Source organism: Corvus brachyrhynchos, unplaced genomic scaffold (genome assembly GCF_000691975.1).
Source record: "Corvus brachyrhynchos isolate BGI_N302 unplaced genomic scaffold, ASM69197v1 scaffold245, whole genome shotgun sequence".
In the NCBI taxonomy this organism is placed as follows: Eukaryota; Metazoa; Chordata; class Aves; order Passeriformes; family Corvidae; genus Corvus; species Corvus brachyrhynchos.
The window spans coordinates 2,529,739-2,541,806 of NW_008238988.1; the positions used below are offsets into that span (position 1 = coordinate 2,529,739).

The following is a 12,068-nucleotide window of genomic DNA, read 5'->3' on the forward strand; positions in this document are numbered from 1 at the left end:
TAATTCCTAAGATCCTTTCCACAGGGACATTTTAGGTCTTTAATATCTTCTTACAGACCTATGAATCATTCAGATGATAATTTCTTTGTGGTGTAGCCTTTACACCCATTTTACCTTCTCATGTAAGATTTTTGTAACTGGCAAGAACAGAAACATGGGGAAGCAAGAAATCCCCTTAGTTTTAAGACAAGGCAAAAAAAAAAAAAAAAGATGGGAAGCACTCTCTTTGAATTTTCAAAGAAACCCATGTGTGTTCAGTCTGCAGAACACAAAATACCAATCAAAGACCTGCTGTAAGAGGCAGAGATCCATGCTTTGGGTATGCAGGTGTAAGAATCCCTCGGTGAGGATCTTTGTGGTAAGGAATCCATAGGGTGCACTTCCAGACCTGCCATTTGTACATTTCTTTTCCTGTCATGGAGTCTGCTTGTACCTTCACCTTATGTTCCACAACATAAAGGCTTGTATGGCATAAAATTGGTTTTTTACTATCTTTGTCTGACATTAGTGTATTAAAAAAAAGTCTTCACTAAGAAAGCATGGAAGTGACTGCTTAAGTAACTATGGGTGTTAAAAATGGGTGTATTATGAAGCTGTAGAAAAAAACAAAAAAAAAACCTCTGGAAAAAAGCACCTAAGTAGAAAACGTGTATTGAGAAAATGAGCTATAGGAAATAAAACCTTTGCAGATTCAAAGCAATTTACAAAAATACAACAGCAGGATGTGGGTACCAAAGGCAGGAGATTCTTTCAAGCTGTCCTGCAACCACTACAAATTTACTACTGAGCAAAAAAAGATCTTTGTGAAGAGGAGATATCTTCATCTTCTGCCACAGAAGAAGAAATAAAAAGGAATTGTACCGTGAATCTCCATGAACTGATCCAGAGCAGCATGAAACCAGCAGCATCAAGGGAAAGAACTAAGGAGAGCAATGAAAGCACTGGGCAGAACAATGTACAAATTAATAGCCATGAAAAGCTTTAGAAGGCTTCAAGACAAGAAGCCAACTTGCAAGCCAATTAATAGGTGCTGATATATATGTTCTGCTCTGGGCAGCCTGATGGCAGTGGACACTGTTCTTTTATAAAGCCCCTGTTGTTTGAATCACTCAGTGCTGGCCAGTTAGTTTTTGGTTAGGAGTGTAAAACACAGATTCCTCTGCTCTTATCAGCTCTTGTAGATGATTTATAGCTCGCCAGTTACACTGACAAGTATCACAGTTTAATTTCCAAAGCAAGAGTTCTCATCAATCACCAAACAGGACTCAACTCTTTTGAAGCCCTGGTCTTGATTTCTCAATTAGACATTCTATTTATTACATAGAAAAGCTGGTATCTTGGACTGTGCTATGGCATAGATAGTGTTCATTCTCTCTGCTGTTGTAAAATGGTTGGGAGAGATTTAATTCCATGACTCTGCAATTCTTTCTTTATCTTTTTTCCAGTTCAGTCATGTATTAATTCCATCTCTTACTTTCCAATTGAGAGCTTTTTGCTAAAGCTTCACATAAAGGAGATTCCTTGGTGGATTATTGCAGTTCTTTCAGCATCTTTGCATCAGAAGTGATTGACTTCTACTGATCAAAGAAAAAACTTGATAACATAATTCTTAGAAAAGTAATTATAAAGTTGTTTCTGGACTTCTAATGTAAACATATATGAAAAGCCAACTCAAAAGAATGCTCCTGGATGAGAATACTGAAGGTGGTTTCAGTAGCTGTAAATACCACAGAAGCAGGTGTGATTCTTCATATGTATAATGAGATACACTTGATTCCTGTAGTGGAAATTAATATTAATCCTTGGGTTTCTTCATGCTACAAAGAAGAAAATGCTACTAAGGAAATGGCACTTTATTTTGGCTTAAGAATATCTCTTTTTTTCTTTACACTTTAAAAAATCCCTGCAGTATGGATCAAGATAAAGAGTTTTTATCTACTCAGATGTCTACTAATAATGAAATAGAGAAAGAAGACAAATGATTATTCTTGTTGCTGCAATTTGGATTGTTTTGAGCTTCATGATGCAGTTTTATTTTTCTTCCAGTAGCATTAATTAATGTCAGAGAAGATGTGCATGGTTTATATTTCAATAGTGCTTTTGTGGAGGGAAGGGAGCAGGTGTACTGCATATGCATTGAGTTTAACTGCAGGCTCCTTTGGAAGGTTTTGTTACTTAAAGAATGAATATCTTAAGAACTTCTGAGTTTGGTTTGTAACTGCCTTTGAGGCATTCTTCTGTATAAATATGCATTGTAAGAGGATTTTTTATTTAATGGAGAGCAAGTCTTTAGAAATATAGAGTTGTCTGCTAGGTTTTACAGAAGCACAAGGAAACTGACTCCAGGAACTTTTAAAAACAGAGTTTGACATCCTAAATTCTGAAAGAAACCCAAACCAACCAAAAAACCCCCCAACCACAACCTGCCCCCCCTATTTATGGCAGTCTAACTGATGACCTCAGCCACAGTAGCCTTGTTCAATTGATCTTTGAATGATGTTTGTGGGAAAATGAGCCATTTGGAACAAAGTGAAGCAGTTTAGCCAGAATTCTGTGCTTAGCTTAGTTTTGATTCCTCCTTGCTTTTGAGCTTCCTGTGTCTGAATTTAAAGATACACCAGCCACACACATCTTGTTTTCTGTAGTATTCGTTCTTGACGCATCTTATCTAGTCTTATCTAGACTTAAGGTAACTAAAAGATTTACTTTGGTTTTTAATTTCTTAGGTGGTATATGTTTTGTACAGTTTGTTCAGTCTCAGTCCAGCACAGCACCAGGTATAAATGTAACTACAAGACAAAATAGACTTTTCATCAGAGATACTTGGCTGACCTGCTTACATGGTTTTATGTGAGCACAGTTGTGTATGTATATGAATTTAATGTGTTAGGTCCTTATATTTTAGCTAGTGCTTCTCAGTGGTATTTTTAAATTAGTGTTGCTAATTTTACTCCACACTCTATTATAAAGTGTATCCTACGTTTTATCTTATCTTCGTTTATGGAGAATTTCAAGAAGAACAAAAAGACTGACTCAGTTCTTCATTTGTTCTGAACAAAGCTTTGTTCAGTCAGCTACAAACCAGATTTTGTAGCTAGAAGCACAGAGGCACTAAGCAGGAGTGCCAGAGAGAAAATAAAGTAGAACTCATTATTCTAAAAAGTAGTAAATTTTCCTGTACCAAATAGCCACTTTACTCTTCATTGTTCTGCTAACCTTTGTCTTTCTGCACTGTAAAGGGCTATTTACCCTACACAGATAATTACCCCACAAGTGAAAGCACTTGCTGCAGTTTTCTCTTTTGTGTATTCGTAGTGTGAGTATTCCAGACAATCTCAAAGAGAGAGAGAGAGAGAGAGAAAAAGTGGTTTTAAATGTGAAAATGTGATTTCAGAACTACAATAATGAGGCACTTTGATTAAAGTGTAAAACTCCACAATACTAATACTTTTCTTTGACACTGACAAAATTTAAGTCATCAATTTTCTTATGATTGGCTTATTACTCCTTTATGGCTTCTTTTTCAGAGATATTCTCTCTCTCATATTATTTAAAGAAAACCTCATTTTTATCAACTACTGGTGCTGAAAGTGGTAGAACTTCCTTGACAACATCCAGTGCCCTTGAGAATTCCACTTATTTGAAGCAGTTATATTTTACAATTTCTTTTCTTTTGCAGTGAATTTTTTTTTTTTTAATTTCAATTTGTTTAGGGTGTCTGAAGAGCGTGAACACCCATCTTTGCCAAAGGAGAAACATCAGCTGTATAAAACATTACGTGTCCCATGCATTCCTAAGAAATTTGTCCAGTCTGTAGAGAGTTTTAGGTTCTCAAAGCAACAAGCAGAAACAGGTGCAGTGTGTTTAATGACTTCTCAGTGAGCATATTCAGTGCAAAAGAATGGGTAATTGATGGTAACAAATCCAGTGAACTGCTCAACTACTTAGAGTTGAAGCCAAGCTTTCAATGGAAGTTGGGTGCTTAACTTTTTTTATGTTCTGGGAATCTTCTGTGTCTGATTTCTCCCTTATCTGTGCAATGAGTAAAGTAACAGATAGACCTGATTCATGGTGTCAGAAACATCTGAAAATAATTTAATTTCAAATCTAAAATATCTTTAGCACTGTTCACATTAGTAAATATTAAGCAACTATTGTTTGTTTGATACTTTCATATTTTGTGATAAGTTTCTTTTTGCTCTCTATTAAAAGGAAAATTTGTAAGGGTTGTTCCCAAGTTCAGTTTAACAATGCCATGCTTTGGATACTTAATCCTACTGACAATATTACATAATATTTGTAAATTTAGGGAGAGAAGAAAAAGAGAAACCAGTGGAACTTTCACTGGCCACCAGCAGTTCCTCCAGCCTTGCAGAAAATCCATCACAGGTGTGTTGCTCTCCCACTGGTAAAAATATGAAGTTATAAAATCTGTTTTATGTGGTTGTTTAAATTTAAAACACTTCAAATATACCTCATGGTATTATGTCTTACATAAAACCTGTTAGCACTGTAAATTTCTAATCATGGTAATCTGCAATTGCTTGGTTATGACAGCAAAAATATTTCTTTGGTGCCTTTTCATTCCGAAAATATCTATGTTCTTACAAAGTGTATTCTAATGCCAAACTCGAGGTGGACCACCTTACCAACTCATTTTGTATAGTAATTTTTAGCATTTAAAATAACCTTTGCAGATTCTGCATGTAGCAAATATTTGGAACTCTAATGGAGGATCAGAATCTTCTAATACTGATAAATCATGAGCCATCTGCTCCATAATGAAAGACTTCATAAAGGAGTAGGTGTACAGGACAGCCTACAGTTAACGGCTCCATTCTGAGGTTTAACCAGAAACAAATCTGGGCTGAGAGGAATAAAACCACGAACAACACTTCCTGGTGCACTGCAGGAGCCCACAATTCAGTTTTCTGTCTCTCACCCATAAGAACATGGTTACTATGACACTTTCTTGAAATGGTGAATTGCAGCTTTATTCAGATACAATATTTTTTATTCAAATACAATAAACTAATCCAGAAGAAAGCTGGAGGTACAACTTGCAAAGTTGTGAAAACCACCAATAGTCTCATGGAGTCCAAGACCATTCATAGGATTGTTAAAGTATTAATGGAGTAATCAGAGGAGGTAAGGCCATAAGGGGTAGAAGAGTTTGTAACTGTGATGCTGTGCAGAAACTTGGGGAAGTTTCTATCTCTAAACATTCTTTCTGAGGGACATCTCACTGCATCGGTTTAAAATCAAAATTTAATGAACAAAAAAAATTAGGTAAAAAAAGTTAGCATAATGAGTTGTGATTTTCTTAAGAATTTCAAGGGAACTGAAGAATGAAGTGAGTGAATCACTAAGTGGTTTAGAGCGAAGCCTGTGTGAGAAGACAAAGCCTTCATAACACAAGACAAGATGAAGGGCAGTGATAGGACTGAGTGGGACAAGACCAGAAGAAATTTCAAACAATTCTGATTTGTGACTGGCTTAGGGAGTTGGACATGATAAGGATGGTGGAAGGGCTGTTGCCAGGGTAATCTAGAGATGAGGCTGGGAATCTGGGACCTAGAATTGCACTTAGACAATTGTGGGAAGCAGTAAGTCAAGGTTAAGAGAACTTTAAGAAAGGGTGATGGCAACAAGGAAAAGAAGATGGAGTCTGAGGAAAAATAAAAAGATTGGGAGAAAGAAGGTTGCTATGTTTCAGAAATGGTGTGCTGTATGCTACAGGAGTTGAGTGGCAGACAGATTCTGCAGAACCAGCCTTTTTGTCCCCTACCCTGAATGGAATTCCGTTTGATACATTTTGTTAATTAAAAATAAACAAGAACTAGACACTCCCTGTAAAATAATGTGTTATTTGATGCTGAGGCATAGATTCCTCACCCTGCTCTTGAGGCACAAATACATGCTACATAGAAGAGTTATGGCTTCTACTCTGATGAAAATCTATGAGGTGGAAATATTTCCCAAGTTTTCTGCAGTTTTTCAATCCACACATGAGGCCTGTGCTGACTGAGACTGATGTGGATGCTCAGTTGGCCTTCAGAGGCAGAGCCAGGCCTGGCTTCAGCCCTTTCTGTGTTGACAAGATGAGCAACCAGGTTGCAGCAGTAGCAAACCTGCATGAAGTTTGTAAATGACATAGCATTATTTGTGTTACAGGAAAGTTAATTAATCACATCTATTTATTAGTGCTGTGACTAAGACTTTATTAAAAAATTACAGAAGTGGTTTTGGGTATCATGCTGTCAAAATGTAGGTAAAGCAAAGATAAAGTTTTTACATTGTCTGATCCTTAATTTCCAGTTAAAAGAAAGGATTTCCACAGTCTAAGGAGAAATCAGAGTGATATTGTTGAAGTGACAATTTCATTCGCTGCCTCATTTGAATTTTTTTTCTGTGTTTTAGGTGGTTGTTGACACTGCAGGGACTAATAACCCACAAATCGCCCAAGTTCCATCAATAGTAAGCGTACAAAACCAAGTGAAATTCAGGTAAGTTTTCTCAAATAAAGTAGTTTTCATTCTTGAGGCTGGGGTTTATGGAAATAATTCACATTTAGACAAACATTAAATTTTGTCTTTTAGACTGTCAGATCTTCCAAAGCAGTTGACTTCCAATCAACAGTTTGAGAGTGAAAATGCAGTAATGGGTAAAGTACAACTGTAATTTTTTTTATAAGGTTGGATCATACAATTATAAACCAGAAAATTCTAGGGACCAGATTTTCATTCTGACATTAAGAGGGCCACCATTTGCATTTCTTTTCCACCCTGATTGTTAGGCTCAAAATTTGAGTATAACAGACAGGCAGAGTCCTAATTTGAGACTGAACTGCTCAGTAATGTAGGATTTAGTCTGCACTGACCATTGTGAATGAAAGGATCCATCCAGCATCTCTTGTAAGTTCACACTCAAGTCTCAAATTATTTGGGTAAAATGAAACCCAGTCTTAACATCTACCCAGAAGGCATGAGAAAATGTGAAGAAAAGGGATATAATAAACCCAGTAATTTAAGTATCTTGAAGAATCAGATTAAGATTATTAAAGATGAAAATTAACTGGAGAAAAACATGCAGAATGCTTACAGAAAAAAACAGGGTAGTTACAAATACACCTGTAATTTCTGAATCACAAGGAACTGAGCTTCAGTTTAAATATTTATTTTTCTAATTGTACTGCTAATTTAGATGCATATAACAGATTATAGTCTAGATTTTTTAACAAAGAGAATACTGAAACTTAGGACCTTAACCCACAGTGCCTGAGATGTAGCACAGTCTGAAGCTTAAAGCAGAAACTCTAATAGCAGAAAGTCTGATAATGTTTCTTCTCATTTGTCATCCTGACTCTTGTCCAGTTCTTTAAACTACACTTCATCACTGTCACATGGATGTACTTTTTATATTGTTGCCACCTGGTTTCTATTGATTTGTATTAGCAGTCTCAGAGGGCAATAGCTGGAGTAGACAAACACAGCACTCTCAGGAACAATGGGCAGGTTTGAAGAACACACCAAACCTCAAGAAGCAGCCTGAGTAATGCTTTAACAACAGTGAGTGAGTAGCAGAACAGTTGTTATGGACAGAGCCACAAAGTGGGTCGTTAAGAAAACCACAGTCAGAGCACTTCCTTCCCAATAGCAATGATAAGCTAGTGAACTTTTTTCAAGGATTCTTTCCCACAATGTAGTTTTTATGTATCTGTTTAAAATGCTGTTATAATACAGGCAGTGCTGTCTTTTTTGTGCAGCAAGCCAAGAGGCCGAACATGCTGATAAAGAAGCAGATGAGCACATGGACTGTTCGTATGTACCTCAAGTAAGAAAAGCGTTTCTTCTGTCATAAGTAAGAAGTTTATGTAGAATGGTCAAAGTATTTTGACATACTTGATTCAGTTGGCAAGAGGTGAGTCTCAGAAACTGGTAAAGTGACTCATTATAAGGCACACGACAATGAGGAGCCAATCAACGCCTTCCAACTGCTAATGAAGTGATCATTGCTGTTGATCACGTCGGTGTTTTGAGGGGTTTTGTGCTGCCCTAACAATAGGCTGTTTAGGATGACTCTCCTACACACATCATAGTTTTTGTATCAATTGGTGCATAACATTTTCATTAACGTGAGCTGATGAAAGGTTTTGAAAAAAGTCTGCGTTTAAAACTCATTTCTTGCACAGAACTATAATAAACAGGCTCAGTGCTGGCTCCACTGGGAACATATTTATCGTTAAAAGGACTAATGATATTTTGGGAAATTTTATATGTTATAAACATCATTGTTTGTTTCTTTTTAATAGGATGTGCACACAGGTTTTAAGCCAAATGAAGATAATCCTGACATAGCAGAAGAAAGTGCAGAACCTTTCTTAAGAGCACCTAAAACACCTGACTTAAAGGGGAAAAAACCACACTTCTCAAAAACACCTCCATTTGACTAGTATGATTTCAACTTTTATTTGGATTCCGAGCAAAAAGTTGTACTCACATTTATTGTATAAGCATTTCTGCTCTTTTTGAAAGACACTAGAGAAAGAATTTTCTAGAAAGCTCTTCTGAAAATATTCAGATTTTTTTCCTGAGTTATGCTTGATATTTATTAAGTTTTCATCTTACAATATCATTTCCAGTTGAAGCTGTTTTGAAAGATCAGTACTTTGCTTAGAAATATATGAGACACATTGTCTTTTCCTGCAGTAATACTTGTTACTCTGATTTCTATCCTTAAACAGGCTTTTTGGTTTTTTTTTTGTAAAGAGGGCAGGGAGTTGGTAAAAACACCACTTCCCTTTACTTTAAAGAATTGTGTTATCTGTTCTGTGATGCAAAAAGCAATTATTGATGGAAGCTATTGGGATGTGAAAAAGTGAAAAAAGAGGAAAAAAAATAGAAGGGAAAAAGCCATCTACATCACTTAAAAAACAATTAATGTAGTTTCTACCTTTCTGTATTTACAGCATTCAAAATCTAGGTTGTGAAGAAGGAGCATCAAAATCTCCTGCTTTCTTTTCTCTCATGAACTTCTCCCAAAAGTCACCTGGCTTTAATTTATTTGATTCTTCTCTGTTTGGAGCACAAAATTCATCTGATGAGGTAAAGATGATTAATTGTGAATATTAAATTTCCACAAAGCAAAATATGTGAACAAAACACCATTGACACTGAATGAGATTTTTCAGACTGGTTATTTTGTAGCAATTTTTAAAAAAAGATCTTGGTTAATTTTACATTTGATGTCCTTTGAAAATGTTTAATTCCTTTCTTGGCAATCCCCCTATGATGACTTCTAACCATAACCAAAGTATGAATCTCTCTTATATGGATCATGTCCAAATATACAGTGACTCAACTCACCAAAAGGCTTCTGGTTCAGTGTTACAGTGCAAAATTCAGGTTCTCTAGCAGAATTCACAACTCACATGCTTCTGCTGTGTGGTTTTGTCTTGATGAAGTGAAGAACAGTGAGAAAGGAAGAAAGGACAGTCTATTAGGGCTATTGAACAGCAAATATGGATTAGTTGTACTCCAAAGGGGGAGCTAGGTAGGCAACTAAATGGAATAGGGAATGGAATCCAGGTCTTCTATTTTCTTGTCAGGTTCCCTAACTCCAGTGCTCTAGAGTAATTTTTCCTGTCCTGGGCTATTAGGTAGATCAATTGGGGATCCAGGATAGATGTGTGCACGAGACAGGGCTTAGGTATCACTTGGCAGTGTATTATGCAAATAAGGGATTTGAGCCCAGCTAGCTCCTGCTGCAGGGACTGTGCTCAGTCTTATGATTTCTGGCTGGAAGCTGAAGCAGGCATGAAGGAAGGCATCATTTTGTTCTGAGTTTGGCAAGATACATGTGGTTGTTATCTCATAGCATGAGCTGCCTGTAGGAGAGAACACACTGGCGAGTGGTTTTGTGAATTGTTCCGGAATGGGGTGGGTTTTAAGTCACCCAGTGCTGTCATAACCCACATTATTTTGTGCCTGCTCAGCAGCAGAAACCAAGAATTTACCAGGCTGTAGCAGATCTGGGATTCTTTAAAGTTTGATGGGAGTTTTGAAGGACTTCAGTATCTATTTTAAATCTAGTCTAAGAACTTGTTTTAAGAGTGACAAGTGGTTATCCTGCTACAATTTCTGGCAATGTGAGGCCCTACTCAGTAGGAAGTATTTGTGTTGCTGCTTGGAGATTTTATAAATGTCACAGATTTGAATAATTTTGAATCTTTTTGGTTTAAAAGAATAGCAGTAAGTCAGGTCAGCTTTGGACTGTTATCAGTCTGGTTTTTTCCTGGAAGAATGGAGGAAGGGTGTTTGCAGCTGCATGCAAATATCATAAAACCCATCTGATCAAAGAACTTGCCTTGCAACTTTATGTACTGATAAATACCTTTAAATACAGATTTTGCAATGGCTGCTAACATTCACCGAGACAGTGTCTTTCTCACCAAAAGCAAAGGAACATATTACATATCAGCATTAGAGTTTGCTTTTTACCTTTCTCATTTGTTAAATTAAAAATTTGTTTGCATTTCAGACAGATGAAAATTTTTCTGTGGGAAACCTGAACTCTCTGTCCCCACACAAGGATATTGGTAAGTCTGAAGCTCAGATGTACTTGTGTATACAGCTCTCTTCTGCTTGTGTTTCTATGACTGGCAGGCTCATGATCCAGCTTAACAGGGCTCCTTTGGTTGTCTGAAAGGATGTTCAATTGTGACAATGTAGATCAGTGGTTTATTGTACTCATTAGCTTAAATCTTTCTTTGCATGTTGGGTTCCAAATGTCTGATGTTTCATGGAAAAGAAGAGGTATGAGAAAGAAAGAAATAGGGATAGTGTGAGGTGTGTTTGAAGCAAAATGAGAGGACTTGCAAGGGAGAAGTACAAGCATTTCCATGATTGATCACATTTTTCTCTAAAGAAACACTTTTGCAAATTCTGTTTACAATACCTCTGTTGCAAAATGTATCATGCAGAAGTGTTTTATTGCTTTAAACCATTCGAGTGCTCCACACTTTCTTCGATGTCAATTCTAATAACGACCCCCTGGAAATACCATCTCTGGTGCAGAAATAAACACACAACTGTAGGTTGATGCTCAGTGGGATATTTGGCACAATATATTAATAAAGAAGCATATGCTGAATGCAGTATTCTCTCAGTAAGATTTAGTCTAATAATAAATATTATATGTATTTCATATAGGAAGCTTCTTCGGGAAACCAGAAAATGAGGCTGCATTTGCCTTTCCCTTCTCCTCAGAATCGCCTTCTCATGCATTTGGAGATGGAAAAGATGACGTTAGTTTTTCATTTACATTTGGACAGGATCAGAGATCATCACAGTCTCCTTCTATGAAAGGTTTTCATTCTTCCTTACAAAATACAAAGCCATTTACATTATTTTGAATACCTTTGACTTCATTTTAAATTCTTTTCCTACTTAGCCTTGACAAATGTTTTCAGTTTCTTGAGTTAAAGTACAAAGCATTTGATGTTCTCCTTCCATTTCTTGTAAGAATACATTATCGCAATTGCTGCAATGTGTGTTCATCAACCGCACGTTTTGAGATGCATCTTTTATTTTTCTTATTTATCTTTGAAATGTGTTTTTTCATAAAATGTTATGATAGGCTCATGCTAAATTGGCACTCACAAACAGAAATATAATTTTAGAGTAGTGTGTTAATTCAATGTCTGTGTGAGAACTTTCAGCTTCTGATACAAACTAAATTACTTTTGTTAGTAAGAATAACTGTTGTAGCAGTAAAAGCTGAATTCAAATTAAAGACAATGTTCTTGAGTATTCTGTGTATAGCAGCTTATTTATAAAATATCTGAAATAAACATTTTTAAAATTTTATGCAAAGTTTTGTAGGTATTTCTTAATATCTGAAGTGGAACAATGTTGCAATTGTAATACTTAACATTTAAATTCCTTTCTTCCTACTCAAAATCCCAAAATAAAGTTTCTTCCACTTTATCTAATGTCTTTCAAAAAAGACAGAGACAGTTCCCACAGTCTAGCTGTGGTCAGTACAAGTACATCCCTCTGTTCTCCACA

At 36.2% G+C, this 12,068-nt stretch overlaps 1 protein-coding gene across 1 annotated transcript in view; it reads left to right on the plus strand.

Moving 5' to 3' along the window:
• The window catches only part of CUNH14orf39 (chromosome unknown C14orf39 homolog), a 28,615-nt gene extending 16,800 nt beyond the window's left edge, over positions 1–11,815 (plus strand). The window contains exons 10-18 of the mRNA XM_008637284.2: positions 3,714–3,853; positions 4,310–4,389; positions 6,421–6,506; positions 6,600–6,664; positions 7,766–7,833; positions 8,312–8,451; positions 8,969–9,104; positions 10,540–10,597; positions 11,211–11,815. Coding sequence (XP_008635506.1) covers positions 3,714–3,853; positions 4,310–4,389; positions 6,421–6,506; positions 6,600–6,664; positions 7,766–7,833; positions 8,312–8,451; positions 8,969–9,104; positions 10,540–10,597; positions 11,211–11,413 — 976 coding nt within the window. The 3' untranslated portion in view covers positions 11,414–11,815. The remainder of the gene's footprint in view (positions 1–3,713; positions 3,854–4,309; positions 4,390–6,420; positions 6,507–6,599; positions 6,665–7,765; positions 7,834–8,311; positions 8,452–8,968; positions 9,105–10,539; positions 10,598–11,210) is intronic.
• Positions 11,816–12,068: the final 253 nt, after the last annotated feature.